The sequence below is a fragment of the Stegostoma tigrinum genome, chromosome 5, assembly GCF_030684315.1.
Source record: "Stegostoma tigrinum isolate sSteTig4 chromosome 5, sSteTig4.hap1, whole genome shotgun sequence".
In the NCBI taxonomy this organism is placed as follows: Eukaryota; Metazoa; Chordata; class Chondrichthyes; order Orectolobiformes; family Stegostomatidae; genus Stegostoma; species Stegostoma tigrinum.
The window spans coordinates 129,654,400-129,681,812 of NC_081358.1; the positions used below are offsets into that span (position 1 = coordinate 129,654,400).

General features: G+C 49.3%; 2 protein-coding genes across 3 annotated transcripts in view; both read right to left on the reverse strand.

Annotated features, from left to right (window-relative positions):
* Positions 1-2,696: 2,696 nt before the first annotated feature.
* Positions 2,697-5,207, reverse strand: gbx1 (gastrulation brain homeobox 1). The gene is made up of 2 exons (XM_048529305.2): positions 4,520-5,207; positions 2,697-3,232 (listed from the first exon to the last, which is right to left on the reverse strand). The coding sequence occupies exons 1-2, from the start codon at positions 4,953-4,955 to the stop codon at positions 2,697-2,699; spliced, it is 972 nt and encodes a 323-aa protein (XP_048385262.2). The 5' UTR covers positions 4,956-5,207.
* A 12,740-nt stretch (positions 5,208-17,947) lies between these two features.
* Positions 17,948-27,413, reverse strand: part of asb10 (ankyrin repeat and SOCS box containing 10) — a 35,555-nt gene continuing 26,089 nt past the window's right edge. For both annotated transcript variants that reach the window (XM_048529838.2, XM_048529839.2), the window contains exons 3-5: positions 26,795-27,299; positions 22,950-23,063; positions 17,948-20,927 (exon numbers count right to left, since the gene is read on the reverse strand). In XM_048529838.2, coding sequence (XP_048385795.1) covers positions 20,742-20,927; positions 22,950-23,063; positions 26,795-27,299 — 805 coding nt within the window. In that variant the 3' untranslated portion in view covers positions 17,948-20,741. The remainder of the gene's footprint in view (positions 20,928-22,949; positions 23,064-26,794; positions 27,300-27,413) is intronic.

A 27,413-nucleotide genomic window follows, 5' to 3' on the forward strand; every position in this document is an offset into this window, starting at 1 on the left:
ATACGATAATGAGGACATACATCACATTCAACACGGACACAGTAAGGAACACGGGTACACAGGATCGGAAATTCCATAGGGCATAAGAGCAGAAAAAGCCGTTCAGCCCATCGAGTCTGCTCCCCCATTTATTGAGATCATGGCTGATCTGGTAATCCTCAACTCCATTTTCCTGCCTTTTCCTCAAGACCTTTGTTTCCTTTACTGAGTAAAAATCTCTCTGTCTCGTCAGCATGGGCGAATTGGATCGAAGGGTCTGTTTCTGTGCTGTTTGACTCTATCTGACTCAAGCCTTCATAACTTTAATGACCTCAGCAGCTCTCTGCAGTAGAGAAATCTACAGATTCACTACCCTATTAGAAAAGAAATTCCTCTTCATTTCTGTCTTAAATGTGTGACCCCATTCTGAGATGATGCCGTCTGGTCCTAGGCTCTCTCACAACGGAAAAAAACAACCTCTCCACGCTGCTAAGCCATCTAAGACTTTTGTCTGCCGCTCTAACATGACCATTATTGTTAGGATCTGTTTGATTTACTTTGGTAAATAAATTGGGATTTTCCTGTGGAAAAAAAATCTTGCATGCCTCAATAATGTTGCCTTACTCCATGCCAAGGAGCATCAGTCCACAGTAAGGAACATGGATGGGAACACAGAGACTCAGCCAGGAGCACAGCATGTGGCAAGAGACGGCCATGCAATAAGGAACACAAAATCTGAAATCGCTGGAGAAACTCAATAAGTCTGACAGCATCTGTGAAGAGAGAAAGCAGAGATAACGTTTCAAATCCAGGACCTACCATCAGAACTCTCTGGTTCTTTGTTTATATTTAATGTTTATGTTTAATAAAGAACTCAGATATACGGTAGGAAGCACGTGTACACGATAAGGAGCATCGATGTACAACTAGGAGAACAGGTACACGGTAAGGAACACGGCTACACGGTAAGGTGAGGGGAGTGAGATACTGTGTAAAGCCCCCTCTGGTTCTCCACACACACATCTGTCTTTCTCCCTGGGTCTGCACAGCCTTTCTCTCCTGCCTTCCTTCTCCGCTATTTCTACACTTTCACCGTCTCGCAAACTCTTCCAGTCTCTCTCTCTCTCTCTCTCTCTCTCTCTCTGTCTCTCTCTCTCTCTGCCTTCAGTCTCTGGTCGGGGATAATCCCTCCTGTTGTGAAGTTTTGGAAAGTTTATACTGGGACAGTGGAGCTGCCGCCCTGAGTTCCCTGTTTATTCAGAGCCTTGTTTCCAAAAGCAGCCCAGCGACAATCCTCACAGTTCGTAGAAAATATTAATTTATTGAAACGACGGTAATGTACAGATATTCCACCCAGGCGGTGGCTTTAATATTTACACAAATAAATAAACCCGATCTCCCTGACCGTCCATTGGCCTCAGTCCGGGACAGGACCCGAGCCCCTGCCCATACACGCCCCCTCCCCACCCTCACACCCCACGCTAAGCAAACCTTTTTCTGGGATTCTCCCGGCGGCGGCGGATTCCTGGGGAATTCCCTCAGAGCTTGTCAGAGACTTGTCGCAGAGAGGGGGCAGGGGCGTGAGGGCGGGGTGAGGGGGTGTGTGGAGGTGAAGAGAGAGAGAGGGGAGACAGAGGGGACAAAGGGGGAGTCAGAGAGAGAGGTAGTGAGAGAGAGAGAGAGACAAGGGACCCGGAAGAGGTTGGGCAGAGCCTGGGGCTCTGGAGCTGAGCGAGAGAGCCCCGGGGTTATGGGGGAGGGGGGGAGTGCTGTGGGTGGGGGTGAGGGGTGGGAGTCTCTGGGCCCGAAGGGGGCGGGCGGGGGTGAAGATTCTTTAGACAGTTCCAGCCTGGATTTGCAGAGACCGGGTAGCAGCTGCTCTTCACTGGATTCTGTTAAAACGGACTGATCTCTACTGTACCACCACAGGGAGCGATGGCCCGAATGGACTTCTCCAAGACAATGTTTCGATTCTGTTTCTCAAAACTGAACGAGGGTGAATCCAACGCTGGAAGAGACCGTGTCCGCTGCGAATGTCTCAGTGCAATGCCTCACAGTCTGCGTGGGATCGGACTGTGCACCGCGGCAGGAGCAGCTGTCCCTCTGGGCCCCGCTGGTTCCCTCCTCAATCCGGCCGCTCTCGGAGGTGACTGGCAGTTTGCGGGAAGTGGGGGTGAGGGGACGGAGGGAAGGAGCATATGATGGGGGGGGTAGTGTTGTGGGGTGGAGTGTGGTGGACGAGGGAGCGAAGGAGGGTGTGGCGGGAAGAGGGTTGATGGAGGGTGTGAGGGGGAAGGAGGGTGTAGAGGAGGGTGTGGGGGGAGGGAGATGGAGTTGATGGGAAGGTGTGGGGTGGGGAGGGTTGTGAGGGAGGGGGTAGGGGAGTGTGTGGGAGAGAGGGGTGTGTGGGAGGTAAGGAGAGTGTAAGGAGATGTGGGGTGTGGCGTGGGGGAGGAGGGTGAGGGAGGGTATGTGGAAGGGAGGGGGTAAGGGGTGGGAGGGGGAGTGAGGGAGGGTGTGTTGGAGGGAGGGGGTGAGGGGTGGGAAGGGGGAGTGAGGGAGGGTGTGTTGGAGGGAGGGGGTGAGGGGTGGGAAGGGGGAGTGAGGGAGGGTGTGTTGAAGGGAGGGGGTGAGGGGTGGGAAGGTGGTGTGAGGGAGGGTGTGTGGGAAGGGGGGGTGACGGAGGTAGGGAGGGTGTGTCCCAGCGGGTGGCCCCCTCACGCCCGCGGGTTCTGTTCGATCTGTTGGTGCTGGCTCCGGACGGCGAAGCGGTTCACATGGACCGGGATGGGCACCACGATTTTGGGATTGCGGACTGGCTCCCCGGAGCGGTTACTCACATTCCCGGCCTTGATGCGTTTCCACTTGGCCCTGCGGTTCTGGAACCAGATTTTGACCTGGACCTCACTGAGTTTGAGGGCGTGAGCTATCTGGGACCTCTCGGTTAGGGACAGGTATTTCTTACAATGAAACTCCTTCTCCAGTTCCAGCAGCTGCTCGCTCGTGAACGCTGTCCTCCTCCTCCGGCTCTTCCCGGTCCCGGGGCCAGGCTCCGGACCGCTCCCCGCCACAACCCCCACCGCCTTCTTGCCCCGCGGGGGCAGCGGGGGCTGGGCAGGGGGCCCCCCGTCAGCTTCACTGTCCACCGAGCTCTCCTCATCCTCCTCTTCCTCCTCCCTCTCACTCAGTAACTCCCCCGGGGACTTGCCCCGCAACTTCTCTTCATCCGGGCCGCCGCTCACCCTCCCGTCTCCTGCAAACACACACACATAGAGGAAACTGTCAGACCTGGGGGTGGGGGGGGTCACTGTCACAGAGAGACACCTCCACACCGCCACCCCCCCAACAAACCCCATCCCCTACAGCCCATCCCCACAGGGACCCCGTCTCCTGCAAACACATACAGAGGAAACTGCCAGACCTGGGGGTGGGGGGCACTGTCAAAGAGAGACACCCCACTCCTCCCACACACAAACCCCCACCCCCCCCACACACACCCAACACACCCACACACATTTCCACACAGAGACCCCGTCTCCTGCAAGCACCCAACCTCCCCCCACCCCCTCCCCCCCACACACAGACACAGACAGCAAGGTCAGACCTGGGGATGGGGGGTCACTGTCACAGAGAGACACCTCTACTGCCCCCACACACAAATCCCCACCCCCAACACACACCCAACCCACACACACACCCACACAGAGACCCCGTCTCCAGCAAACACCCACACCCCCAACCCCAACCCCAAACACACACAGACAGCATATTCAGAGCGGGGCTGGGGGAGGGGTCACTATCACAGGGAGACACCCCCACACCCCCACACACAAACCCCCACCCCCCCCCACACATACCCACACACACACCCACGCGGAGAGCCCGTCTCCTGCAAACATACACAGAGGGGAAACTAAGTCCAGGAGGTTTGGTCGGGCGGGGGGGTCACTGTCACAGAGAGACACCCCCACAAACAGTACACCCCATAGAGAGACACCCCCACCGCACCCCCACCCCCACCGCACCCCACCCCCACAGTTCCTCCCTCGCTCCCCCCCAACCCCCTCAGCGGGACCGAGTTTCCTTGCGGAATGCCCGCTCTCTGGGATCTTTCTATTCCGTCTCCTTCGGGTCTTCCGCAATTTTGGCGGATTCGGGACGGAGATGCCGCAAAGTTAACCCGTGGGGGCCGGTCCCGTGGGTGTCCCGTGGGTGTCCCGGGGGCCAACAGCCCCCTCAGACTGCCCTCACATCCCCCCACCCACCCCTTCCACAGCCAGACACCTGGGGGGGGGGGTCTTTGCAACCTTTTCCCGGGAGTAGAGGCTCCGTCCCCGAGAAGGACCCGATCTCACCCCCCCCCCCCCGCCCAATCGCCACCCCACGGGGAGGGAGCCGCCGGGAGCAGCAGGCTGGCAGCGCGCTCCGTGCGCGGCTGGTTTACGGGGATTTTGCGCAGATTTTACGCGGCGGTTGCGCGGGTTTTGCGGGTGGTTTACGCAGATTTGAGGCGGATTTTTCGCGGGTTTTGCCGACTCACCTGTGAGAGCTGGGAAGTTGTGCGCGAAGTGCGGGAGCTCCGTTTTGTCCGCCCGCGATTCCTCTCGCTCCGCTGCCCGGGAGCTGCCCTCGGGGCTGGAGCGGGAAGCCGCCAGCTCCTGGCCCGGGGGATAGTAATTCTCCGCTGCATCGCTGAAGCTGGGCAGCGCCGTGGTGAGGGCTACCATAGAGGGCACCCCCTGGCTCAGGCTGGCACAGAAACTGTTGGTCAGGCGGCTGGCGAACGAGGCGAGCGGGCTGAGAGCTGGCATCCCGGACTGGAGCGGGGAGGGCGGTAGTGCCTGAGGAATAACCAGCGGACGGTACGGCATTAGCATCGGGTAACCGGTGTAGAGCAGCTGGGGCGAGCGGGCCTGCGGGGAACCGATCAGCGAATCAATGGAGAAAGCGGTACCGTGTCCGTGCGGCCGCTGCATCTCTCCGTCTCTCTATCCGTCCCTCTCTATCTCTCTGTCCCTCTCTGTATCCCCCCTCTCCCTTCCCCTCTGTCCCGGGCTGTCTGTGAGTTCCCAGAGTAGGAACAGCTTCCTAAACTGAGGGAGAGGGAGAGAGACAGTCAGAGGGGTGTTCCCCGTCTCAGCGCATCCATCAGCTCCAATTCCTTTTCCACTTCCTGATCCCGGCCACCGGGAGCTGGGGGGAGGTGGGGGTGAGCTCCGCCCTCACCATTGGCCCGTCCCCCTAGGAATGGGACACAACTAGCAGCTACAGTGCTCAGGGACACTGGGAGGGGGCAGAGGGAGGGACGGAGGGACGGGCAGAGGGAGAGAGCGAGAAGGCTGTTTGACGTGAGGATTGCGGGGGGTGGGGTGGGGGTTAGCGTTTGAGTCCGTTCTGAAGGATGTGCGAGCTGGACATTTGGAAAACGATGTGGAATTGGGCAGACTCCGCATGGATTGACAAAAGGGAAAAACCGTTTGAGAAATCTGTTGGAACTCCCTGAGGGTGTTGTTACTGTAGCGCAGAGTAAGGAGAGCCAGTGGATCTGGTGGATTGGGATTTTCAGAAGGTCCCACGCGAGAGTTTAGTAAATAAAACTCAATCCCATGCACTGGGGCTGGGATTACAGCGAGAGATTTTGGATTGGTTCACAGACAGAAAGCAGGGAGCAGGAATAAACAGGCCATTCTCTGATGGCAGGCTGTTACTAGTGGGGTACAGCAAAGCTCAGCACAAGTGGGATGTTGCTCAGAGAGTTGGCACACACTCAGTGGGCTGAGTGGCCTCTCGTTACACTGTAGGGGTTTTAGGATTTTGTGAGTACAAGGGGATTGGGCAAGTCTGAGGGAATGGACGCGAGTGTAAATAAATGGGAAGTTATAGGCTGTGGTACTGATACAGAGAGGCAGCAGATTTCTAACATGGGAAGGGCTGGTGTCCATGACCCAGTCAACATGACCAATCAGAGCCAGTAACCAGCTCGGAAGGTCAAAGGTGTCATTGCCAGGCGTTGGAGTCCAGGAGAAACGTACAGCACGTGGGTGAGAGCTCCTCAGGAGTGTGCGTACAGTTCTGGTCTCCTTATCTCCCATTGAGAGAGTGTGAAGGAGGGTCACCACATTAGTCCCTGGGACAGGGGGGTTGTTTAATGTGGAGGGATTGAGCGAAGTGGGCCAGTATTCCCCAGAGTTTCAGAGAGTGAGAACTGATCACATTGTAACATTATAAAATTCTCCGGGGGTGTGGTGGCAGGGTGGATGGGGAGAGGATGTTTGTTCCTGGGCTGGGACTCTAGAACCAGGGGCAGGGTCTCAGGAGGAGGGGCAGGACATTTAAATCTGAGATGGGGGGGGGGGGTGGCCTTCACCGGGGTGGGGGGTGTGGGATGAATCTTTGGAATTCTCAAGTCAAGTTTCTGTGGGAGCTCGATTCCCGAGACAGAAATCGATGCGTTTCTGGAGCCCAATGGCAGTAAACGATCTGGAAAGGGGCATTGAGGAGATGGTCGAGAATGGTAGGGCAGGTTTGATGGACAGAATGGCCTCTTCCTGTCCCTGTGGTTCTGAGGCAGAGAGGGCCTGTCTGAATTCCACCCGAACCACCACCCCCCTCCCTCCCCGACCCCCGGGAGCGAGCTGATGTGCGGCTTTGAACAGCGCCAGTGCACTCAGCTATAAGTAAGGGAGATTGATGAGTTGTCGTTAAACAAGAGAGTCCTTTGTTAAAGTTTGGGAGCCGCTCAGAGCGGGACTGAAGAGAGGGGAGGGGAGCAGATGGTTTCAAAGACTTCTCACTGATTAAGGTTGTGTTTGTTCATAAATGAGCAGGAACTAACTTCCCATCACCTTTCAGAATGAATATCGAAATAGCGGCCACTCCAGAGACAGTGAGACAGAGAGAGAGGGAGAGAGAGAGACGGTGTGTCGGGTGTCCGTCACCAGCTGGGCCGAGAACAAATTAGAAACTGGTTCCAGGCAAACAAACAGTCAGAAAAAAATCAGAGGGAAAGGGACGCGGGGTTGAGGGGGTGCAGGGGGAGACGCAGTGAGAGAAAGAAACACAAAGAGGCAGGGACTGAGGATGAGAGAAGAACAGGGTCAGAGAGAGAGAGATAGAAAGGGAGAGGGACAGGGACAAAGAGGGAGGGGGCAGAGATGGTGGGGCAGAGGTTGGGACGGTGGGGTACAGAGACAGAGACATTCCCCTCCCTCAGTCCGCTCTCACACACTGAATGGAGTGGGGCTGAGACCGTAAGGGAGTCACGATGCGGGCGATGTTTAACGGGACACGGTTGGTAGCGCTCTGTTAGAGCCAACAGGAAAACACTCTCTAGCCCCCTTCACTATCCAGGCCCTCACTATTCAGTCCCCCAGTCACTCTTCAGGCCCTCACTCTCCAACACCTCTCCCCACCTTCATCGAATACACTCTCACTGGGATATGGTCTCCCTGTCAAGCCCTCATTCTGGATCCATCCCGTGGTCAGACCCCCTAAAACCTCACGGATTAACACTGGGAGCCCGGCAGCTCGTTCCAACCGACTCCCAGCGCCCCACCTTTCTCGTTCCTCTCTTCCCCCATGTCTCCCCAACTCTCCGGTCCTCCCTGTGTCTCTATTCATCTCTAGGTACTTCAGTACCCCCCTCTCTCTCTGTCCCCCCTTTCTCCCCGTCCTCTCTCTCTGTGTATCCCTGCTCTCTCTCTCTCTCTCCACGTCCTTCCCTCTGTGTCACTATCCCTCTCCGTGCATTCCTGCCTCTCTCACCCCGTCCCGCCGTTCTCCCTCGTCCTCTCTCTGTACCTCTATTTCTCTCTGTGCATTCCTGTCTCTCTCCCCTCGTCCCGCCTCTCTCTCCCCCGTCCTCTCTGTACCTCTATTTCTCTCTGTGCATTCCTGTCTCTCTCCCCTCATCCCGCCTCTCCCTCCCTCGTCCTCTCTGTACCTCTATTTCTCTCTGTGCATTCCTGTCTCTCTCCCCTCATCCCGCCTCTCCCTCCCTCGTCCTCTCTGTACCTCTATTTCTCTCTGTGCATTCCTGTCTCTCTCCCCTCATCCCGCCTCTCCCTCCCTCGTCCTTTCTGTACCTCTATTTCTCTCTGTGCATTCCTGTCTCTCTCCCTGACTGTCTCTCTCTTTCTCCCCCCTCGAACCCACCGTCCTCCTTCTGAGTCTATATTCCCCTCTGTGTATCCCTGTCTCTTTCTCTCTCTCCCTGTCCCCCAATTTCTCTCTCCCTGTTCTGTTTTCTCTGTGCCTCTATCCCTCTTAGTATATTCCTGTCTCTCTCCCTCTCTCCCTATATTCGCTTCTCTCTGGTTTCTAAACTCGCGACCCTCTCTTTCTTTCTCCAGCTAACAGCCTGATATTTTGTCAGAATTATTGGAAGGAGTCGTCCCGGAAAGATACAGCCAGGGGCGATGTGGGTGGGGGATGTTGGTAATGGCGGGGGAAGGGATTTAGATGTGGCTCTGCCTGCACCCCCCCCCCCACCCCCCTCAAATCCTGGGGGAACTGAGGAGTAGATAGGAGAGATTCCAGCAGCTTTGTACCGGAGTACCGCTGCAGTGTGGGCTGTTAAATTTCCACTGAGTGAGAGAGAGGAGGGAGCGGCATCTGGGAGCCTCTGGCGGATTTTTAACCTGAGCACCACGAGAAATCCCGCTCGGTCCCTGGGACATACAGGAAGCTCCCGGTGGGGTAATGGGCCTCCTGTCAAAAACCTCCGGGAGTTTTGTGTGATGGAGTCAGATGAGATCCGGATGGGCTAACCGGGTAATTCCCCAGTGACTGGTCTGACAGCAGATCAGTATAACCTTCTGCCCCCGCCCCATCCACCCTCACAACACACCTATGTGCTGCCCCCTCTCGGGGCAATGGTCGCCAGGGCCATTTAAACAACTGCCATAAAAGGAGGAGTGGATTCAGTGGAGATACCACCCCAATCCGCCCCCGCCCCGCCTCTGCATCCAGCTCTGTCCCTGCTCCTCCCCTGTCAGTGCTCCTGTCTGGCTGCTGGCATCAGAGATAATGGGAACTGCAGATGCTGGAGAATCCAAGATAATAAAATGTGAAGCTGGATAAACACAGCAGGCCCAGCAGCATCTCCTGAGATGCTGCTTGGCCTGCTGTGTTTATCCAGCTTCACACTTTTATTATCTTGGCTGCTGGGATCAGATTGCTTTGGTCGCTTATATTACATTGTTAACAGGGAAGGTTCAGTGACAGTAACATCATTGAATGTGAAGAAGTGGTAGTTAGATTGTCTCCTATTGGTGATGGTCATAGCCTGGCATTTGTGTGGCGCGAATGTCACTTCCCAATTGCCAGCCCAAGCCTGGATATTGTCCAGATCCTGTTACATGTGAACATGGACTGCTTCAGTACCTGAGGAGTTACGAATGTTGCTGAACATTGTAAAACCATCAGCGAACATCCCCACTTCTGACCTTATGATGGAGGGAAGGTCATTGATGAAGCTGCTGAAGATGGTTAACAAAATACTTCTAATTCCTAAATTGTAGAAACTTACAGCGAGTTTCTTATCTTCCAATGAACTCATCAATTTTCTATGATCACATGTTTATTGTTACTTCCATCAAGAACTACCTGCAGGACACTCTTCCTGAACTGCTTCACTGCAATTCTGACTGCAGGATACTCTTCTCAAACTGTGTCACCATGATGCTGACCACAGGATACTCTTTCCAAACTGTCTCACCGTGATCTGACCACAGGATACTCTTCCCAAACTGTCTCACCATGATGCTGACCACAGGATACTCTTCCCAAACTGTCTCACCGTGATGCTGACCACAGGATACTCTTCCCAAACTGTCTCACCATGATGCTGACCACAGGATACTCTTCCCAAACTGTCTCACTGTGATGCTGACCACAGGATACTCTTCCCAGACTGTCTCACCATGATGTTGACCACAGGATACTCTTCCCAAACTGTCTCACTGTGATGCTGACCACAGGATACTCTTCCCAAACTGTCTCACCGTGATGCTGACCACAGGATACTCTTCCCAAACTGTGTCACTGTGATGCTGACCACAGGATACTCTTCCCAAACTGTCTCACTGTGATGCTGACCACGGGATACTCTTCCCAAACTGTCTCACCATGATGCTGACCACAGCATACGCTTCCCAGACTGTCTCACCGTGATGCTGACCACAGGATACTCTTCCCAAACTGTCTCACTGTGATGCTGACCACAGGATACTCTTCCCAGACTGTCTCACCATGATGTTGACCACAGGATACTCTTCCCAAACTGTCTCACCGTGATGCTGACCACGGGATACTCTTCCCAAACTGTCTCACCATGATGCTGACCACAGCATACTCTTCCCATACTGCTGCACTGCAATCCTGAGTGTTACAACACAGGGGTAGCAGAGCAATTCAAAGCAGATTCATCAAAACTGGATTCACAATATAGTGAAATTAATAACCTTCAAAATTGTTCAATTGTTTCTTACCAGTCCTTACAAATAACAGATCTTGAATGCCAAGTTTATAACTTAAGCAAAAATTAACAATTTATTGTTAAGAATACAACATTTGCAGAAAACAAATAAAATACATGGCAACATTATTAATATCTAATCTCCCATGATCATAAACCTCCACTTCACACTGATAAGACAGACAGATACTATATTATTTTACTGCAAAAACAAAATAAAAGAATCCAAATTTTTAGGCTTGCTCTCTGTTTCAATGATGAATACCAGGCCTGATGAATATTCTTTTTACTCCCCTCCCTCCTCTTCACCACCGCCTCCCCATTTCCTCCACTATCCCTTGCCCCTGGGGGTTGAAGGACACTTAACCACATCAATGGCTTCATTAGAAGGGCTTGAAAAAAATAAACAAATGCTCATAAACGTGTATCAAATAGACTGTCACAGAACCTAAAGACAATCCTTTCATTTACAGTCTTACATTTCAATTTCACAAAACAATGAAAACTGACTTAAATGAAAGCCTGTACCTGTAACAAATGGAATTAGAAGGTTTGAAATATTCACTGGATTAACAAAACTCAAAGTCCGATCTTTTCTTGTGCACTTTTTAAAGTTTCTGCACAAGGCATCAATGATTACAGGTTTTTGCCATTGTACACCAAATTCTGAGAAAGGAAATCAAAGTTTCCTTTAGAAATGCACAGATTAACTTGTGTTTAACAAAAACAGAAATTGCAGGAAAAACTCAGCAGGTCTGATAACGCGTGAAGGGAAAGCAGAGAACATTTCAAATTTGAAACATTATCTCTACTTTCTCTCCAATAATGCTGCCAGACCTGCTATGTTTCACCAGCAATTTCTGTTTTTGTTTCAGATTTCCAGCATTTACAGTTTTATTTTATCTTGTGTTTAAATTCTGTACTGTGGATTTTCAACCACTCAGCTGGAATTGCACAACTAAATAGTGGTAGTTTCCTTCACTTTACAAGTGGAAACACATCAGACCATTGGCACTAATGACAACTCTGGGTTTCTCAGGGTTTTGTGGTTCTGTGGTACTGACCCTTCCTCTGGACCAGATGATAGAGTTCAAGTCTCACTTGTTCCAGAGGAGTGGCATAATATGTCTGACCAGATTGATTAAAAAAAAACTACCGTAGGTTCCTTGACTTGAATACAGAAGACGGTGAGGATCCTTTACGTTTCTGATGGGATGCAGGTATTCCTCATCAACAATTAGCTTCAAAATGATCTTCCAAAATCACTTTTTCCTCAATGTATTTGAAATGAAGAGGACATAACATAGAACATAGAAAAGTACAGCACAGTACAGGCCCTTCGGCCCATGATGTTGTGCCGCGGAATAATCCTAATCCAAAACTAAAATAACCTAACCTACACTCCCCTCAATTCACTGCTGTCCATGTGCATGTCCAGCAGTCGCTTAAATGTCACTAATGACTCCGCTTCCACGACTACCACTGGTAAACTATTCCATGCACTCTCAACTCTCTGGGTGAAGAACCTCTCTCTGACGTCTCCTCTATACCTTCCTCCTAACACCTTAAAACTATGACCCCTCGTGGCAGTCAATCCTGCCCTGGGGAAAAGTCTCTGGCTATCGACTCTATCCATGCCTCTCATTACCTTGTACACCTCGATCAGGTCACCTCTCTTCCTCCTTCTCTCCAGAGAGAAAAGTCCGAGCTCAGTCAACCTCTCCTCGTAAGACAAGCCCTTCCAGTCCAGGCAGCATCCTGGTAAACCTCCTTTGCACCCTCTCCAAAGCCTCCACATCTTTCCTATAATAGGGCGACCAGAACTGGACACAATATTCCAGTGTGGTCTCACCAGTGTTTTGTAGAGCTGCAGCATAACCTCGCGGCTCTTAAACTCGATCCCCCGTTAATGAAAGCCAAAACACCATATGCTTTCTTAACAACCTTATCCACCTGGGTGGCAACTATGAGGGAGCTATGCACTTGAACACCAAGATCTCGCTGTTCCTCCACACCGCCGAGAATCCTGCCTTTAATCCTATATTCAGCATTTAAGTTCGACCTTCCAAAATGCATCACCTCGCCTTTATCCAGGTTGAACTCCATCTGCCATTTCTCAGCCCAGCTCTGCATTCTGTCAATGTCTCGCTGAAGCCTGCAATAGCCCTCGATACTATCAGCGGCACCTCCAACCTTTGTGTCATCAGCAAACATACTAACCCATCCCTCAACCTCCTCATCCAAGTCATTTATAAAAACTTCAAAGAGCAGAGGCCCAAGAACAGAGCCCTGCGGGACACCACTCAGCACTGACCTCCAGGCAGAATACTTGCCATCTGCAACCACTCTCTGCCTCCTGTCAGCCAACCAATTCTGAATCCAGACAGCCAAATCACCCTGTATCCCATACCTCCTGACTTTATGAATGAGCCTGCCGTGGGGAACCTTATCAAATACCTTGCTGAAGTCCATGTACACCACATCCACTGCTCGACCCTCGTCAACCTTACTCGTGACTTCCTCAAAGAACTCTTTACTCAGAGAGTAGTAAGGGAATGGAACGCTTTGCCTGCAACGCTAGTGGATTTGCCAACTTTAAGTACATTTAAGTCATCATTGGACAAGCATATGGATGTACATGGAATAGTATAGGTTGGATGGGCTTCAAATTGGTATGACAGGTTGGCACAATATCAAGGGCCAAAGGGCCTGTACTCTGCTGTAATGTTCTATGTTCTATTAACTCAATAAGATTTGTAAGGCATGACCTGCCCCTCACAAAGCCATGTTGACTCCCTTTAATCACGCTATGCTTTTCCAAATAGTCATAAATCCTATCCCTCAGAATTCTTTCCAAAATCTTGCTGACCACAGATGTAAGGCTGACTGGCCTGTAATTTCCAGGGAATTCCCTATTCCCTTTCTTGAAAAGAGGAACAACATTTGCCTCCCTCCAATCGTCCGGTACGAATCCCATGGAGAGTGAGGAAGCAAAGATCTTCGCCAGCGGCTTAGCAACCTCCTTTCTCGCTTCCCGGAGCAACCTAGGATAAATCTGGTCTGGCCCTGGGGACTTATCAATCTTAATGTTTGCCAAAGTTTCCAGCACATCAACTTCCTCAATCTTGATCTGTTCAAGCCTGTTTCCCTGCTCCTCAAAGTTCTCATTCACAACAAGGTCCCTTTCCTTAGTGAAAACCGAAGCAAAAAACTCACCTAGAGCTTCCCCTATCTGCTCAGACTCCACGCACAAGTTCCCTATGCTATCCCCGATCGGCCCTACCTTCTCCCTGATCATTCTCTTATTCCTCACGTATGAATAAAATGCCTTCAGGTTCTCCCTAATCCTTCCTGCCAAGCCTTTTATGTGCCCCCTCCTGGCCCTCCTCAGTCCACTTTTGAGCTCCTTCCAAGCGAGCCTGTAATCCTCTAAAGCTGTGCTAGACCCTTGCTTCCTTCACCTTATGTACGCTGCCTTTTTCTTTTTGACGAGAAGCACTTCTGTACCCGTCATCCAAGGCTCCTTAATCTTACCCCTTCTTACCTGTCTCAGAGGAACAAATTTATACATCACTCGCAACAACTGCTCCTTAAACAGCCTCCACATGTCTGCTGTGCCCTTTCTGTGGAACAATTGCTCCCAATCTGTACTTCCCAACTCCTGTCTGATAGCGTCATAGTTTCTTTTCCCCCGTTAAATATCTTCCCCTGGTAACTGCTCCTTTCCCTTTCCATAGCTATGGTAAATGTGAGGCTGTTGCGGTCACTGTCGCCAAAGTGTTCTCCCACCACGAGATCTGACACCTGTCCTGGCTCATTGCCGAGCACCAAATCCAAAATGGCCTCTCCCATCGTCGGCCTGTCCACATACTGAGTAAGGAAACCCTCCTGAACACACCTGACAAAAACGGCTCCATCCAAACCATCTGCACTAAGGAGGTTCCGATCAATATTGGGAAAGTTGAAGTCACCCATAACAACCCTGCTACGTTTGCACTTTTCAACAATCTGCCGGCCAATGAGTTCTTCGATCTCCCTACTGCTATTTGGGGGTCTGTAGAAAACCCCCAGTGAGGTGACTGCTCCCTTGCTGTTCCTAACTTCCACCCATACTGACTCAGTCAGTAAACCTTCCTCAGCAACCTCAGCCCATACCACCTCAGTAGATGAGTCCTCATCAAAGTGCATACAAAGGGTATAGATACATCATGTGAGTGAGCAAAGATCTGGCAAACAGAGCATAATGTGGGAAAGTGTGGAATTGTTCATTTTGTCAGAAAGGGCTAAAAAGGAAGCGTATTATCAAAATTTTGGGGTGTTGCAGAGCTCTAAGGTGCCCAGGGATCTGGGTATCCTTGTTCATAACACAGAAAGGTATTACATATGTACAGCAAGAAATCATGAAAGGTGATAGAATGTCATCATTTATCGGTGAGGGAAATTTAATACAGAAAAGTGGAAGGGCATACTCCAGTTACACAGGCCCCTGGTGACACCACATCTGGAGTTTTGTGTACAGTATCAGTCTCCTTATTGAAGTAAGAATATAAGTACCTCGGAGGCAGCACAGACAAAGTTTACCAGATCAAAGACTGGAATTGTTTTCTAAGGAAAGGCTAGCTTAGTTCCCACCAGAGTTTAGAAGAGTACGATGTGACTTTGTTGAAGTGTATAAAATGTGAAAGGGGATTGATAAAGTGGGTTTTGGAAAGTTGCTCCCCCTCGTGGGACTCTCTAGGACAAGAGGGCATAGATTTCAAGTGAGAAGTGATAGGTTTAAAACTGAGATGAGGAGAAACTATTCTCAGAGGGTTGTGAATCTGTGGAATTCACTGCCCCAGGTGCGGTGGAGGCAGAATCAATCAACAGATTTAAGAAAGAAATAGGTATGTTTCTGATGAAAAGCAGGATAAAGGGCCATGGACTGATATGTGGAGTTGAGACCAGGATAAGATCGGCCATAATCGAATTTACTGGTGAAGTGGGCTTGGAGGGCTGAAATGCCCATTCCTGCTCCTAATTCCCATGTGAACAAAAGTTTACTCAGGACAACTTCCCAGTAATGGTGACTTTTCCGAGTTCCTCTGTCTCTTCCATTTCCTGACTTATCACTGGGAATATCTGGGATGTGTCTTACAATCTCTTTGGTGAAGTCCAATGCAAAATCCCGGTTCAATTTGTCTGCCATCTCCCTATTTTCTCTTTATTTTCTCCAGACTCACTTTCTAGAGGATCCTCAGCCAGTTTGTTCACTTTTGAAAAAAAAATTGAAACTCTTACTCTCTTATTATACTTACAGCTAGCATTCTCTTGTACTCATCTTTCTCTCCTTGTTAAAGTTTTGGCCCTTCTGTGCAGTTTTAAAAATATTCTTGACAAATTCTATTCTGCCTCTGTCTTTGCACGAGAATTGTAAACTATGGGGATCAGAGTGTGGAACTCCAGATGGACATTGACAAGTTGGTTGAGTGGATGGATAGGTGGTAGATGAGGTCGATGATCCCTCCCTGAGAATTGCCACCTTGTGGTAATGGAGAGACTTGTGTATACCTAGGAACCCGAGAGCTCAACAGCCTGGAGTATAGCTCCTGGCAGGATCACCCATTACAGTGAGGTCAAGGAGGGAGGTTCCAGACAAAGCGTGATCCATGAAGACTTCAATGGCAGAGAATGATAAGTGAAATTTAAATTAGAGCATCACAATAGTGGCAATGGTGAATGTAGACGGCAACAGAAAAGGGCCTCCAGTCACCTTGGTCTCTTATGCCACTGGGTTTTGACCCTATCTGATAAGGTCCATGTGGTGACCATCTGCACACCAGTTTCCCCACATTAAAAGATTTCACACACAGGCATCCTCTGAGGATGTACTAGTCCTAATTACATCCTGGACAAAAGTCCTAGAGTATTCAATTAGTGGTGGAGAGGGTAGTCTGTGATATCTGGAAGCCCCGAATCACAAACTGACACATTAGATAGTGGGCATCACATTCAGTTATCTTGCTCCTGCAGGAGGCAAATAGAGCATTTCAGAAGCTGCGCCCATGACTGAACAGCCCTATTTAAGATCTGCTCTGCTCAACCCAAAAGGGGAGGGGGATGGAAAAGGTGCCATAAAAATGTCCTGCCTCAAAACGTCTGACTGGATTATTGCATCCAGAAGGATTACCCAAATGTGGTCAGAAATGAAGAATAATAAACTTTGGAACCTGGAATGTAAGAACCCTGATGGACACAGCTGACAGTGGCTGACCTGAGAGAAGAACTGCAATCACAGCCAGAGAACTGAAGAGATGCCAGATCGACCTAACTGCTCTTTCCAAAAGCCACCCTGCAGAAGGAGGTAAAAGATGGTTACACCTTCTTCTGGAAAGGGAAAGCTGCTGATGAGCTCAGAATTCATGTTGATCATCAGTTGCCCCTCTGACCATCCTGCAGGGTTCAAGAACTGACTCACGACCATCGCCTGATGCTCACCAACAACCGGATGGCTATAGTCATGAGCGAATCTGACCCAAGCGTTGACTTGGAGGAGGGAGTAAAGGAATCCCTCAGGTCTCATCTGTACTCAGTTAGATCACATTGATCTGACTAGACCACATTTCCTTTCCTTGGCAGCCGTTACCCCACTGTTTATTTAATGTTGACCTCTCTCTTTGACACCTTCTCTGCAGCAATAACATTGTATTCCATGCTCTGTTCTATTACCCTTCTGCACTTTGTATGGTATGATCTGCCTGTACTGTACGCAAAATAGAACTTTTCCCTGTACCAAAGTTCATGACAATAATAAATCAAATCAAACGTAGAAAGCATCCACCTATTCCTTAATAACATATAAGTACTCCGTTGCCACTGTCTTTTGAGCAAGAGAATTTGAAAGATTAATGATTCTTTGTAGGAAAACTGTTCTCCTTCTCTCTGTCTAAACTTAGCAACCCCTTATTTTCTAATAGACTCTTAGTTCAGAATTCTTCCAAAGGAAGAAACACCTTTTCCACATGCACTTCTCAGGGTCTTGTGTGTTTCAGACAAGTCGCTTCTTATTTTTCGAAACTAGTGGATGCATGTCCATGACATAAAGCAAAGAATTGTGGGTGCTGGAAATCTGAAAGAAAAACAGAGATTGCTGGAGAAATTCCATAGGTTTGGCAGCATCTAAGGAGTGAAAGGAGAGTTAATACTTTGAGTCCAGTGACCCTTCTTGGGATACAAATCTAGCATGTTGTCCAAGCTTGTAAGTTTCAAGTATTACAGAGGTCAATCCTGTAAACAATACTCTAGATGTGGTCTCACCAATTCCCCGTATAGCTGAACTATAATCTCCTTTCTTTTTCATTCAAATGCCTTTGTGATAAGTAATAATATTCTACTGTCTTTCCTAATCACTAGCAGCATCTGCATACTAACCTTCAGTGATTCACATACAAGGACACCCAGGTCTCTCTGTCTCAGACCTTTATAATCTCAGCTTTCAGATAATCTGTTTTTAAAAAGTTCTTTCTGTTAAATGGACACATTCACATTTTCATAAATTATACTCTATTGCCAGATCTTCGGCTACTCATGGAACCAAGCTAAACCTCTTTATGAAACTGTTTATGTCCTCTTCATAACTTACTTTCCTATCTGTTTCCAGTTGGCCTCATGTGTTATGGAAAAAAATATTAGAATCCATTATTAAAGAAGAAATAACAGAACATTTACAAAAGTTTAATACCATCAAAGAGTAAAAGGGATAAATTTGTTAGGTTTGAAGACATAACAACCAGAGTTGATAATGGAAAACAGGTAGATGCTGGGCTTGAGGGGTTGGGCTATAAGAGAGGCTGCATAAGCTGGGACGTTTTGCTCTGGAGTGTAGGAGTTTGAGGGCTGGCCTTGTAAAGGTTTACAAAAGCATGAGGGGCATGGTGAAGATAAATAGCAAAGGTCTTTTTCCTCAGGTGGGCAAATTCAAACTTACGGCACATATTTTTAAGTTGAGAAGGGGAGAGATTTAAAAAGGAGATGAGAAGGAACTTCTTTACACAGAGAGTGGTTAGTGTGTGGAATGAACTGCTGGAGGAAGTAGTGGATGCTGGCACAGTTACAATGTTTAAAAGACGTTGGGATGTGTTCATGAACAGGAAAGGTTCAGAGGGATATGGGCCAAACCCAGGTGGGTGGGACTAATTTCATTTGGGAACATGATTGGTCAGAGTTACTTGGACTGAAGGGTCTGATTGCATACTGTTTGACTCTGCGACTGTAAATGGGGCAGGCCAAGTTGACAATGTCAGACTGGGAAGCAGTTTGGAAATAGTGACCACAACATAATAACATTCAATATTAAGTAGGAAGATGATAAAAATCAATTTATAGCATGATATGGCCAGTTGGTTACCAAATTCAAAATGTTTGGTCGGTGTAGATGAACATTTCTCAGATTGGAGGTGAGTTGAAAGTAATATTCCCCAGGGAGCAATGTTGGGACCTTTGCTTTTCCTGATTTATATAAACAATTTAGAGGCAGGAGCTGAGGGCAAAATCTCAAAATTTGCAGGTGACATTAAGCCAGGGAGAGTAGTGAAATGTGAGGATGATGCTGAGTGACATCAGAGACACATTGACAAGTTGGTGAAATGGGCAGAAACTTGGCAGATGAATTTCAACGCAGAGAAATGTGAGGTAATGCACTTTGCTGGAAGAAACATGAAGATTCAATGCAGGCTCAAACTGTACAACTTTGAGGGAAGTACAGGGGCAGAGGGACCTCAGGATTCAATGTACGTAACTCCCTAAAGGTGGCCTGGCAAGTGGAAACAGTTGTTACGAAGGCTTATAGAGTCCTTAGGTTTACAAATCGAGGCACAGAGTATAAACATAAGGAGGTGATACTAAACCGCTACAAATCAAAGGTCAGACCACATTTGGACTATTGTGTTCAGTTCTGGGCACCTTATTTAAGGAAGAATGTTAAAGCCCCGGGAAAGCTTATGAAGGAGATATACTAGAATGATACCAGGAATGAGGGATTTTAGATACAAGGAAAGACTAGAGAATTTGGGCTCATCCTTGTTGGAAAAAGATTAAAAGGTGACCTTATTGAGGTGTTAAAGATTATGAACAATTTTCACAGGGTAAAGAAGGATACTCTGTTTACGGTCATTGGTATGTCAGTAACGAGGGATCACAATTTCAAGATTCTGAGTGAGAGAGCTAGGAATGAGATAGGGAGATATATCTCTACTCAGAGAACTGTCAGGATTTGGAATGCACTGCCTGGGAGAGTGATGGAGGTGGATTCCACAGGAAGTTTCAGACGTGAGCTAGATATATATTTGCAAGGGATGAAGTTAGAGGGCTACAATTATAGGGCTGGAGAATGGGACTAGCTGGGTATCTCTTTCAGGAGTAGGACAGACACAATGGGCCAAATAACCTCCTTCTGTATTCTATGATTTTCATTGATCTGTTCTTTAATTGAATATTCCAATTCACTTTTGTTGGTTTGGCTTCCATATCCTCATAAATCCCCTCATTTGTGTTAGAGAAAATAGTCTCAGATCCACTCTACTCTATCTCAAACTGAATACAAAATTTTAAAAATGTTGTGATCACTGCTGTCTAGGGGCTCCTTCACTTTAAGAGTGTTAAGGATCTCAAGATGTGGTATATCCTGTTCTCTGGGCAGCTCCAGAACATGCGGAAAATCTATCCTGAAAACATTGCATGAACTCACTATCCAGGTTACATTTACCCATTTTCTTTTACCAGCCATTTTTTTTGTTCATTCCTGGTATGTAGGTTCACATCCTTAGTTGCTCCTTGAGAAGGTGGGAGTGAGCTGCCTTCTTGAACTGTTGCAGTCCATGTGCTGTCAGTTGACCCACAATGCCATTAGGGAAGGAATTCCAGGATTTTTGCCCAGTGATAGTGAAGGATCAGCAATCTGTTTCCAAGTCAGGATGGTTAGGGGCCTGCAGGAGAACTTGCAGGGGCTGGTGTTCCCATGTCTCTGCTGCCCTTATCCTTCTAGATAGTAATGATTTGGAAGGTGCTGTCTTTGTTGATCTCTGGTAAATCTCTGCAGTGCATCTTGTAGATAGTATACACTGCTGCGACTGAGCGTCGGTGGTGGAGGGAGTGGATGTTTATTGGTTATTATTCAGAATCTAGAATTTGATGAAGTGAGAGTAGTTCTGAACAAATGGCCTGTTTTGTCTGTGTTGCTGGGTTGGGTTCTGTTTTCACTGGACTCTGGCCTTTGTCGATTAGGAGTTTGTGTCTGTGCTTCAGCTGACTAACTGACATATCCCTGAAACTGCAGCAACAGATAGTCCTTTAAGAAAGTTGGCAGTGGGAGTTGAGGGATTAGATCCTGGCAATGCCCTTCGAAGTGTGCACGAATGGCACATCGGGCCAGGTGCTGCAGTGAGCGTGGTGTCTGGGAAAGTGCAAACAGGGACTCGTAGAAATCCTGGTGCTCCTGGAAGACAAATGGCACACAATGTCAAGATGCTGGCCTGCATATGTCTGTATTTACAGCCCACACTGTCCCTTGCAGTCCAATTATTTCATCAATCCCAACCTACTTTCCCACATTCCCACATTTCAATAGCATGAAACATGGGTGGAAACAGGAAGCTGGAAGAACGCAGCAAGCCAGGTAGCATCTGGAGAAAAGGAGAGTGAATGTTTTGGCTATTACCCTTCTTCAGGGCTGGATGTGGGAGTAGGGGTAGCTACAGATAAAGAAGGGGGTGGGGGCTAGCAGAATGGTGATGATAGGTGGACACCAGTAGTCAGTATGACCTGGTTAATCAATGGGAGGGATGAATCTGGTTGGTAGCTGGGAGGGTGAAAAGGTAGAATGGAAGGGAGGGGGGTGGGGCAGAAAAGGGAGCCAGGGGGCGGGTGGAATGGTTATTTGAAATTGAAGAACTCAGTGCTGAGTCCTTCGGGCTGTAGGGTGCCCAGGCAAAAGAAAAGATGTTGTTCCTTAAATTTCCGTTCTGAGTTGCTGGAGGAGGCCAAGGACTGGCATGCAGGAGGAAGAGTTGGGGACTGCGGGCGGGGGGAGGTGAAATGGGCAGTGACGGGAGGTTAGGCTGGCCATTACGGGCTCAGTGAAATGGTCACCCAGTCTACATTTAGTCTCACTGATGTAGAAAAGGCCACATCAGGAACACTGGATCCACTAGACTAGGTTGGAGGAGATGCAGGTGAAGCTCTGTTTCACCTGGAAGGACTGTTTAGGTCCTGGATGGAGGTGAGGGGTGTAGTGTGTGGGCAGGTGTTGCATCTGTTACAGTTACTGGGGAAGGTACTGGGGTGGGGGGTAGGGAGGGGTTGGAGTGGTTTGTGGGGAATGTGGTTTGAACTAAGGAGTGGCGAAGTGAATGGACCTTGTGGAAGACAGAGAGGGGTGGGAGTGGAAGATGTTCTGGGTGGTGGGGTCTAATTGGAGTTGGCGCAGTTTGAGGATGATACATTGGATGCAGAGGTTGGTGGGGTGGAAAGTGAGGACAAGGGGGACCCTATCACTATTATGTTCGGAGTGGAGGGGCAGGGGTGGGGCTTAGAGCTGTGGAGTGGGGAATGGAGGAGGCATGGTGGAGAGCTGTCTGGGTGATGGGATGTAGGGAAGAGATTGTTGTTTAAAAAGGGTGGAAATCGGGGATGCTTGGGAGTGGAATGTCTCCTTGTCAGGGCTGATGCGATGGAGACGGAGGATCTTGCTGTGCACAAGATGGGTGCTTCACTTCCCTTGTCACAGCAATTACTCCTTTTTTTTGATAAGCATTTCATGATTTGCCAAGTGTGAAACAGGCATTGAGATTGTCAAGGAGTGATAGGACAGGAAAGGAAGACTTGATTTCTTTCAAGACCATCTTCTACTTTTAGCTCCCAGTTCCGGGCTCAGATGAGTGATCTATGATGGACAATGAACAATTCCCAAAACTCGGGATTGGGGAAGGTCAGGCTTATGGCCAAGGCAGCACTGAGCTCACACGCCTTATCATGAGGTTTGCCCATTGGACGTTGCAGGGGGTAGTCAATAACTTGACCAGTCCACAGCATGCAGGGTGTGGAAGAGTCACTCTCATGAACCTTGACGCATCCACTCCGTTAATGCCTGCTGCTACCTGCTGGTATTGGTGCAGGCTGTGGAGAACCCATTTGCCTCGGTACACTTGGCATTGTCCTTCAACACCAGAAATATCCAGATAACATGGTGCTCACAACTGGTCAGGGAGTTCTTGAACTGTCCAGAACCTTCGCTGGCAGCTCTGGGACATTTCATTATACCCAAGGCACAATGTAAGTGATTGAAGTAGTTATTGTATTGGGAGCTGGTGGTCTTCATGCAGTTACCAGGGTTGGGCCCCTGGTTATAAACAGGGTTCCTGAACAAGGCACCCTCAATCTCCAGCTTCACTGGGTCCTGTGCTGGAGAAGGTTGGAGCTGGGCAGTGTCTCTCATTGACTCTCTATCAGCAGCTCCTACCTGAAGCACTTTCATTGGCACTGACTCCACCCAATCATCGGTCACTTTCAGCCGATCATAAACGTTCACGAGAACCTCGATTGTCCGCGGAGACTGGGAGCAGAACCTCAGCACCTGGAACCAGCAGAGAGTGTGGTCAGAGCTGCTGGAACCAGCAGTGAGCATGCGGTAAAGCTGCTGGGACCAGCAGAGTGTGTGGTCAGAGCTGGAACCAGCAGAGAGTGCGGTAAAGCTGCTGGGCCAGCAGAGAGTGTGGTCAGATCTGCTGGAACCAGCAGAGAGTGCGGTAAAGCTGCTGGGCCAGCAGTGAGCGTGCGGTAAAACTGCTGGAACCAGCAGACACGGAGTGGCGGGGGTGGGGGGTGAAGGGCGTGTGTGTGGAGAGTAGCCAAGGGTGGGATGGGGGTGGGGAGAAAAAGAGGAGCTGGGCAGTGGGGAGAACAGACAGACTGGGTGATATGGGGAGAGCTGGGGTGAGGGGAGGGAAGAGAGAGGAGCCCTAGGTTATTGAAGGTGGGGTGGGGGGGTGTGGATGGACAGTGTGGGATCCATGGTTAGGCACAGGGGTTCACAGAGAAGCGGTGAGATGGGAGATGGGCACAAGGGGGTGCGGAAGCAAGCAAGGTAGCAAGTCATGGCAGAAATGGGCCATTCAACACAGTTCTATCATTCAATGGTTGATTTCTACCTTTTCCCGATAAACCTTGATTCCATCCCTGATATATAATCTCCCTCTCACTCAACCTGGAATTTCCTGAATGACTCAGTCCCGATAACCTCAGATTCACTCCCTGAGAAAGAATTCCTCCTCAGTGCTATCTGAAACATGTGACCTCTTTTTCTGAGATTGTTTCTCAGGTCTCTCCCAAAAGAAAAACAACCTCTCCACTTCTACACTGTCAGGCCCCTATGAATCCTGCATATTTCTGGAAAGTTGTTTCCCATTCTTCGACATTCAAATGACTAATGGCCCAATGTACTCAACTTCTCCTCATAAGACAGTCCCTCCATACCAAGTATCAGCTGTGAGCCTTTTTTGGGCTGCCTCCAATTCCAGGACAGCTTTCCTTAAACAGGGATAAAAAGGGTTGTGGATACACACTGTTCTGAGCTTCAATGAGTGTAAAGGGGAGTTACACTGTACCTTCATGAAGCTGCTATTAGATCCCAGATGGGGAACTGGTCCCAGTTTGAATGCTCACACCTTGGGAAGGGGGTGAGGGTCTGTGGGTCTTGGTGCAGGTGAGATACAAACAGATGAAGTTCACAGCAAGCGGTTTGAGTAGAATCAGAGCATGAGACAGAACCAGGGGGATAGTCAACTGGTTGTGCACTTATTCGCTCCTAGAATCATTGAATCCTTACACTGTGGAAGCAGGCCATTCAGCCCATCAGTTCCACACTGACCATCCCACCCAGAACCATTCCACTACCTATCCCTGTATTTCCCATTGTGAGTCTACCCAACCCATACATCCTCAGACACTATGAACAATTTAGCATGGCCAATCTACCTAACAAGCCCATCTTTGGACTGTGGGAAGAAAGCAGACCACCCAGAAACAGGGAGAACGGGCAAATTCCACACAGACCATTGTCCAAGGGTGGAATTGAACCCAGGTCCCCAGCATAGTGAGGCAATAGTGCTAAGCATTGAGCCACCGTGCCCATTTCCTATTTTACCGCAATTCATCCCAGTCACCTGCTGTCTCCTGGACCCCATATAAATTTCAAATCCACATGCTTACCCAGTTCCTCTCGTGCAAAATCTTTCTGCAGCAACTATTCACACCATGTATTAGTTTATTTGACTGTCCACAGTATATGGCCAGAAGTAAAGAGGTAATGGGAACTGCAGATGCTGGAGAATCCAAGACAATAAAGTGTGAGATAATAAAATGTGAGGCTGGATGAACACAGCAGGCCAAGCAGCATCTCAGGAGCACAAAAGCTGACGTTTCGGGCCTAGACCCTTCATCAGAGAGGGGGATGGGGGGAGGGAACTGGAATAAATAGGGAGAGAGGGGGAGGCGGACCGAAGATGGAGAGCAAAGAAGATAGGTGGAGAGGGTGTAGGTGGGGAGGTAGGGAGGGGATAGGTCAGTCCAGGGCTGAGAAAGGTGATGTGGCTGTGGTACCTGGTTTGCTTCAGGACATGGTCGAGCAGTTTCAAGGCCGAAGAGATTACAAGAGAGTTGCAATGGGAGAGAGATTCCCTGAGGTTGGTCCGGAGGGAGGAGGGTAACTTCTTCAGGTTAGGCATCCCTGGCAGAGGCTTCGCAGTGAGGTTAAAATAGTATCAGAGATAATGGGAACTGCAGATGCTGGAGATTCCAAGATAATAAAATGTGAGGCTGGATGAACACAGCAGGCCAAGCAGCATCTCAGGAGCACAAAAGCTGACGTTTCGGGCCTAGACCCTTCCAGCATCTGCAGTTCCCATTATCTCTGATACTATTTTAACCTCACTGCGAAGCCTCTGCCAGGGATGCCTAACCTGAAGAAGTTACCCTCCTCCCTCCGGACCAACCTCAGGGAATCTCTCTCCCATTGCAACTCTCTTGTAATCTCTTCGGCCTTGAAACTGCTCGACCATGTCCTGAAGCAAACCAGGTACCACAGCCACATCACCTTTCTCAGCCCTGGACTGACCTATCCCCTCCCTACCTCCCCACCTACACCCTCTCCACCTATCTTCTTTGCTCTCCATCTTCGGTCCGCCTCCCCCTCTCTCCCTATTTATTCCAGTTCCCTCCCCCCATCCCCCTCTCTGATGAAGGGTCTAGGCCCGAAACGTCAGCTTTTGTGCTCCTGAGATGCTGCTTGGCCTGCTGTGTTCATCCAGCCTCACATTTTATTATCTTGGAATCTCCAGCATCTGCAGTTCCCATTATCTCCAATAAAGTGTGAAGCTGGATGGACACAGCAGGCCAAGCAGCATCAGAGGAGCACAAAAGCTGACGTTTCGGGCTTAGACCCTTCATCATCTCTGATGATGGGTCTAGGCCCAAAACGTCAGCTTTTGTGCTCCTGAGATGCTGCTTGGCCTGCTGTGTTCATCCAGCTTCACACTTTATTATCTTATATGGCCAGAAGTGATGGATGGATTGCAATAAACCACACCATATAGACAGGGTCTGAGGGAGAAATTGTTAGATTTGATGATGGTATAGATGTGGGTCCTGGAATTTTCTAAAAGATCCATGATTATTGAAAGAAAGGGCAAGTTAGATGTTTTTAAAAAGATGTTGCAGACTATTTGTTTAGAAATTTACTGACTGTTGGAATGCTGTGGATTGTCGCAAAAATTGCTGATGACATGTGAGCATAGTTTTCAGAGCAGGTTATTGGATAATGGCTTGAGACCTCCTTAATGAGATGGAAGCTCACCACATAAAGAGTTTTATTCAGCTTTGGAATTACAGAGTTCAAACCAGACGGGGCAAAGAGGAGAGGGGAAGATGGGTGACTATAACCAGACGGGGCAAAGGAGAGAGGGGAAGGTGGGTGACTATAACCAGACGGGGCAAAGGAGAGAGGGGAAGGTGGGTGACTATAACCAGACGGGGCAAAGGGGAGAGGGGAAGGTGGGTGATTATAACCAGACGGGGCAAAGGGGAGAGGGGAAGGTGGGTGACTATAACCAGACGGGGCAAAGGGGAGAGGGGAAGGTGGGTGATTATAGTAATGTTGCTCCCAATGTGCGTGAATTTCTGATTCTGTCCCCCAGGAATACACCCTCCAAACAATACCCAACATAAACACATTCATGCACACATCGGGCACACGTAAGCAGACCAATGAAAGAGCAGGGGGAGGGGGGTGTTGGAGAGCTGTTAGCTCACCTTTGGAATAGCACCTGGCCAGATACGGATGGAGCCATAGTTTAATAGGGATCGGACTGTGCGTTCAGGCTCATGCTCTAACTTGTAAGCAACGGCCTGCAGTGCTTTATGCATTGGGGCATTTCCCCCATAGTCCATGCGGTTAACATCGATTCCCTTGCTCAGCAGTAGATCCACCATCCTGTAATTGACTGTGCGGCAGGCCATGTGCAGCGCGGACTGCTTCTCTTCATCCAGCGATTCCACATTGGCCCCATGCTCAATCAGATACTGACAGACACGGAAATATCTGTCAGCGTCCTGCTGGCTGTGGGACTGTGCGCACACACAGTGCAGTGGGGTCTGGCCACTGTCATTCATCCTGTTGACTGATGCTCCATGGTGAATGTACAAGCAGACATGATCCTCCAGAGCGAACCGTGCTGCAATGTGTAGAGCTGTATCGTCCTTGTCCTCTGTCCGACTGTTCACACTACAGCCAAACTTCAACAAAAACTCCGCACATCTGTTAACAACATGCACAGTTACAGCTCTGCAGCCAATCAGGGCCCAACAATACAATCCCAACACAGGCAATCTGTTCAGTAAACCCAGCCAGGAATGGCATGGCACCCAATCA

Excerpts from the sequence above, each read along its gene's own strand:
- gbx1 (XM_048529305.2), bottom strand. The coding sequence starts at position 4,955 with ATGCAGCGGCCGCACGGACACGGTACCGCTTTCTCCATTGATTCGCTG. Across the intron at positions 3,233-4,519 it reads CAACTTCCCAGCTCTCACAG|GAGACGGGAGGGTGAGCGGC; the intron begins GTGAGTCGGCAA and ends GTGTGTTTGCAG.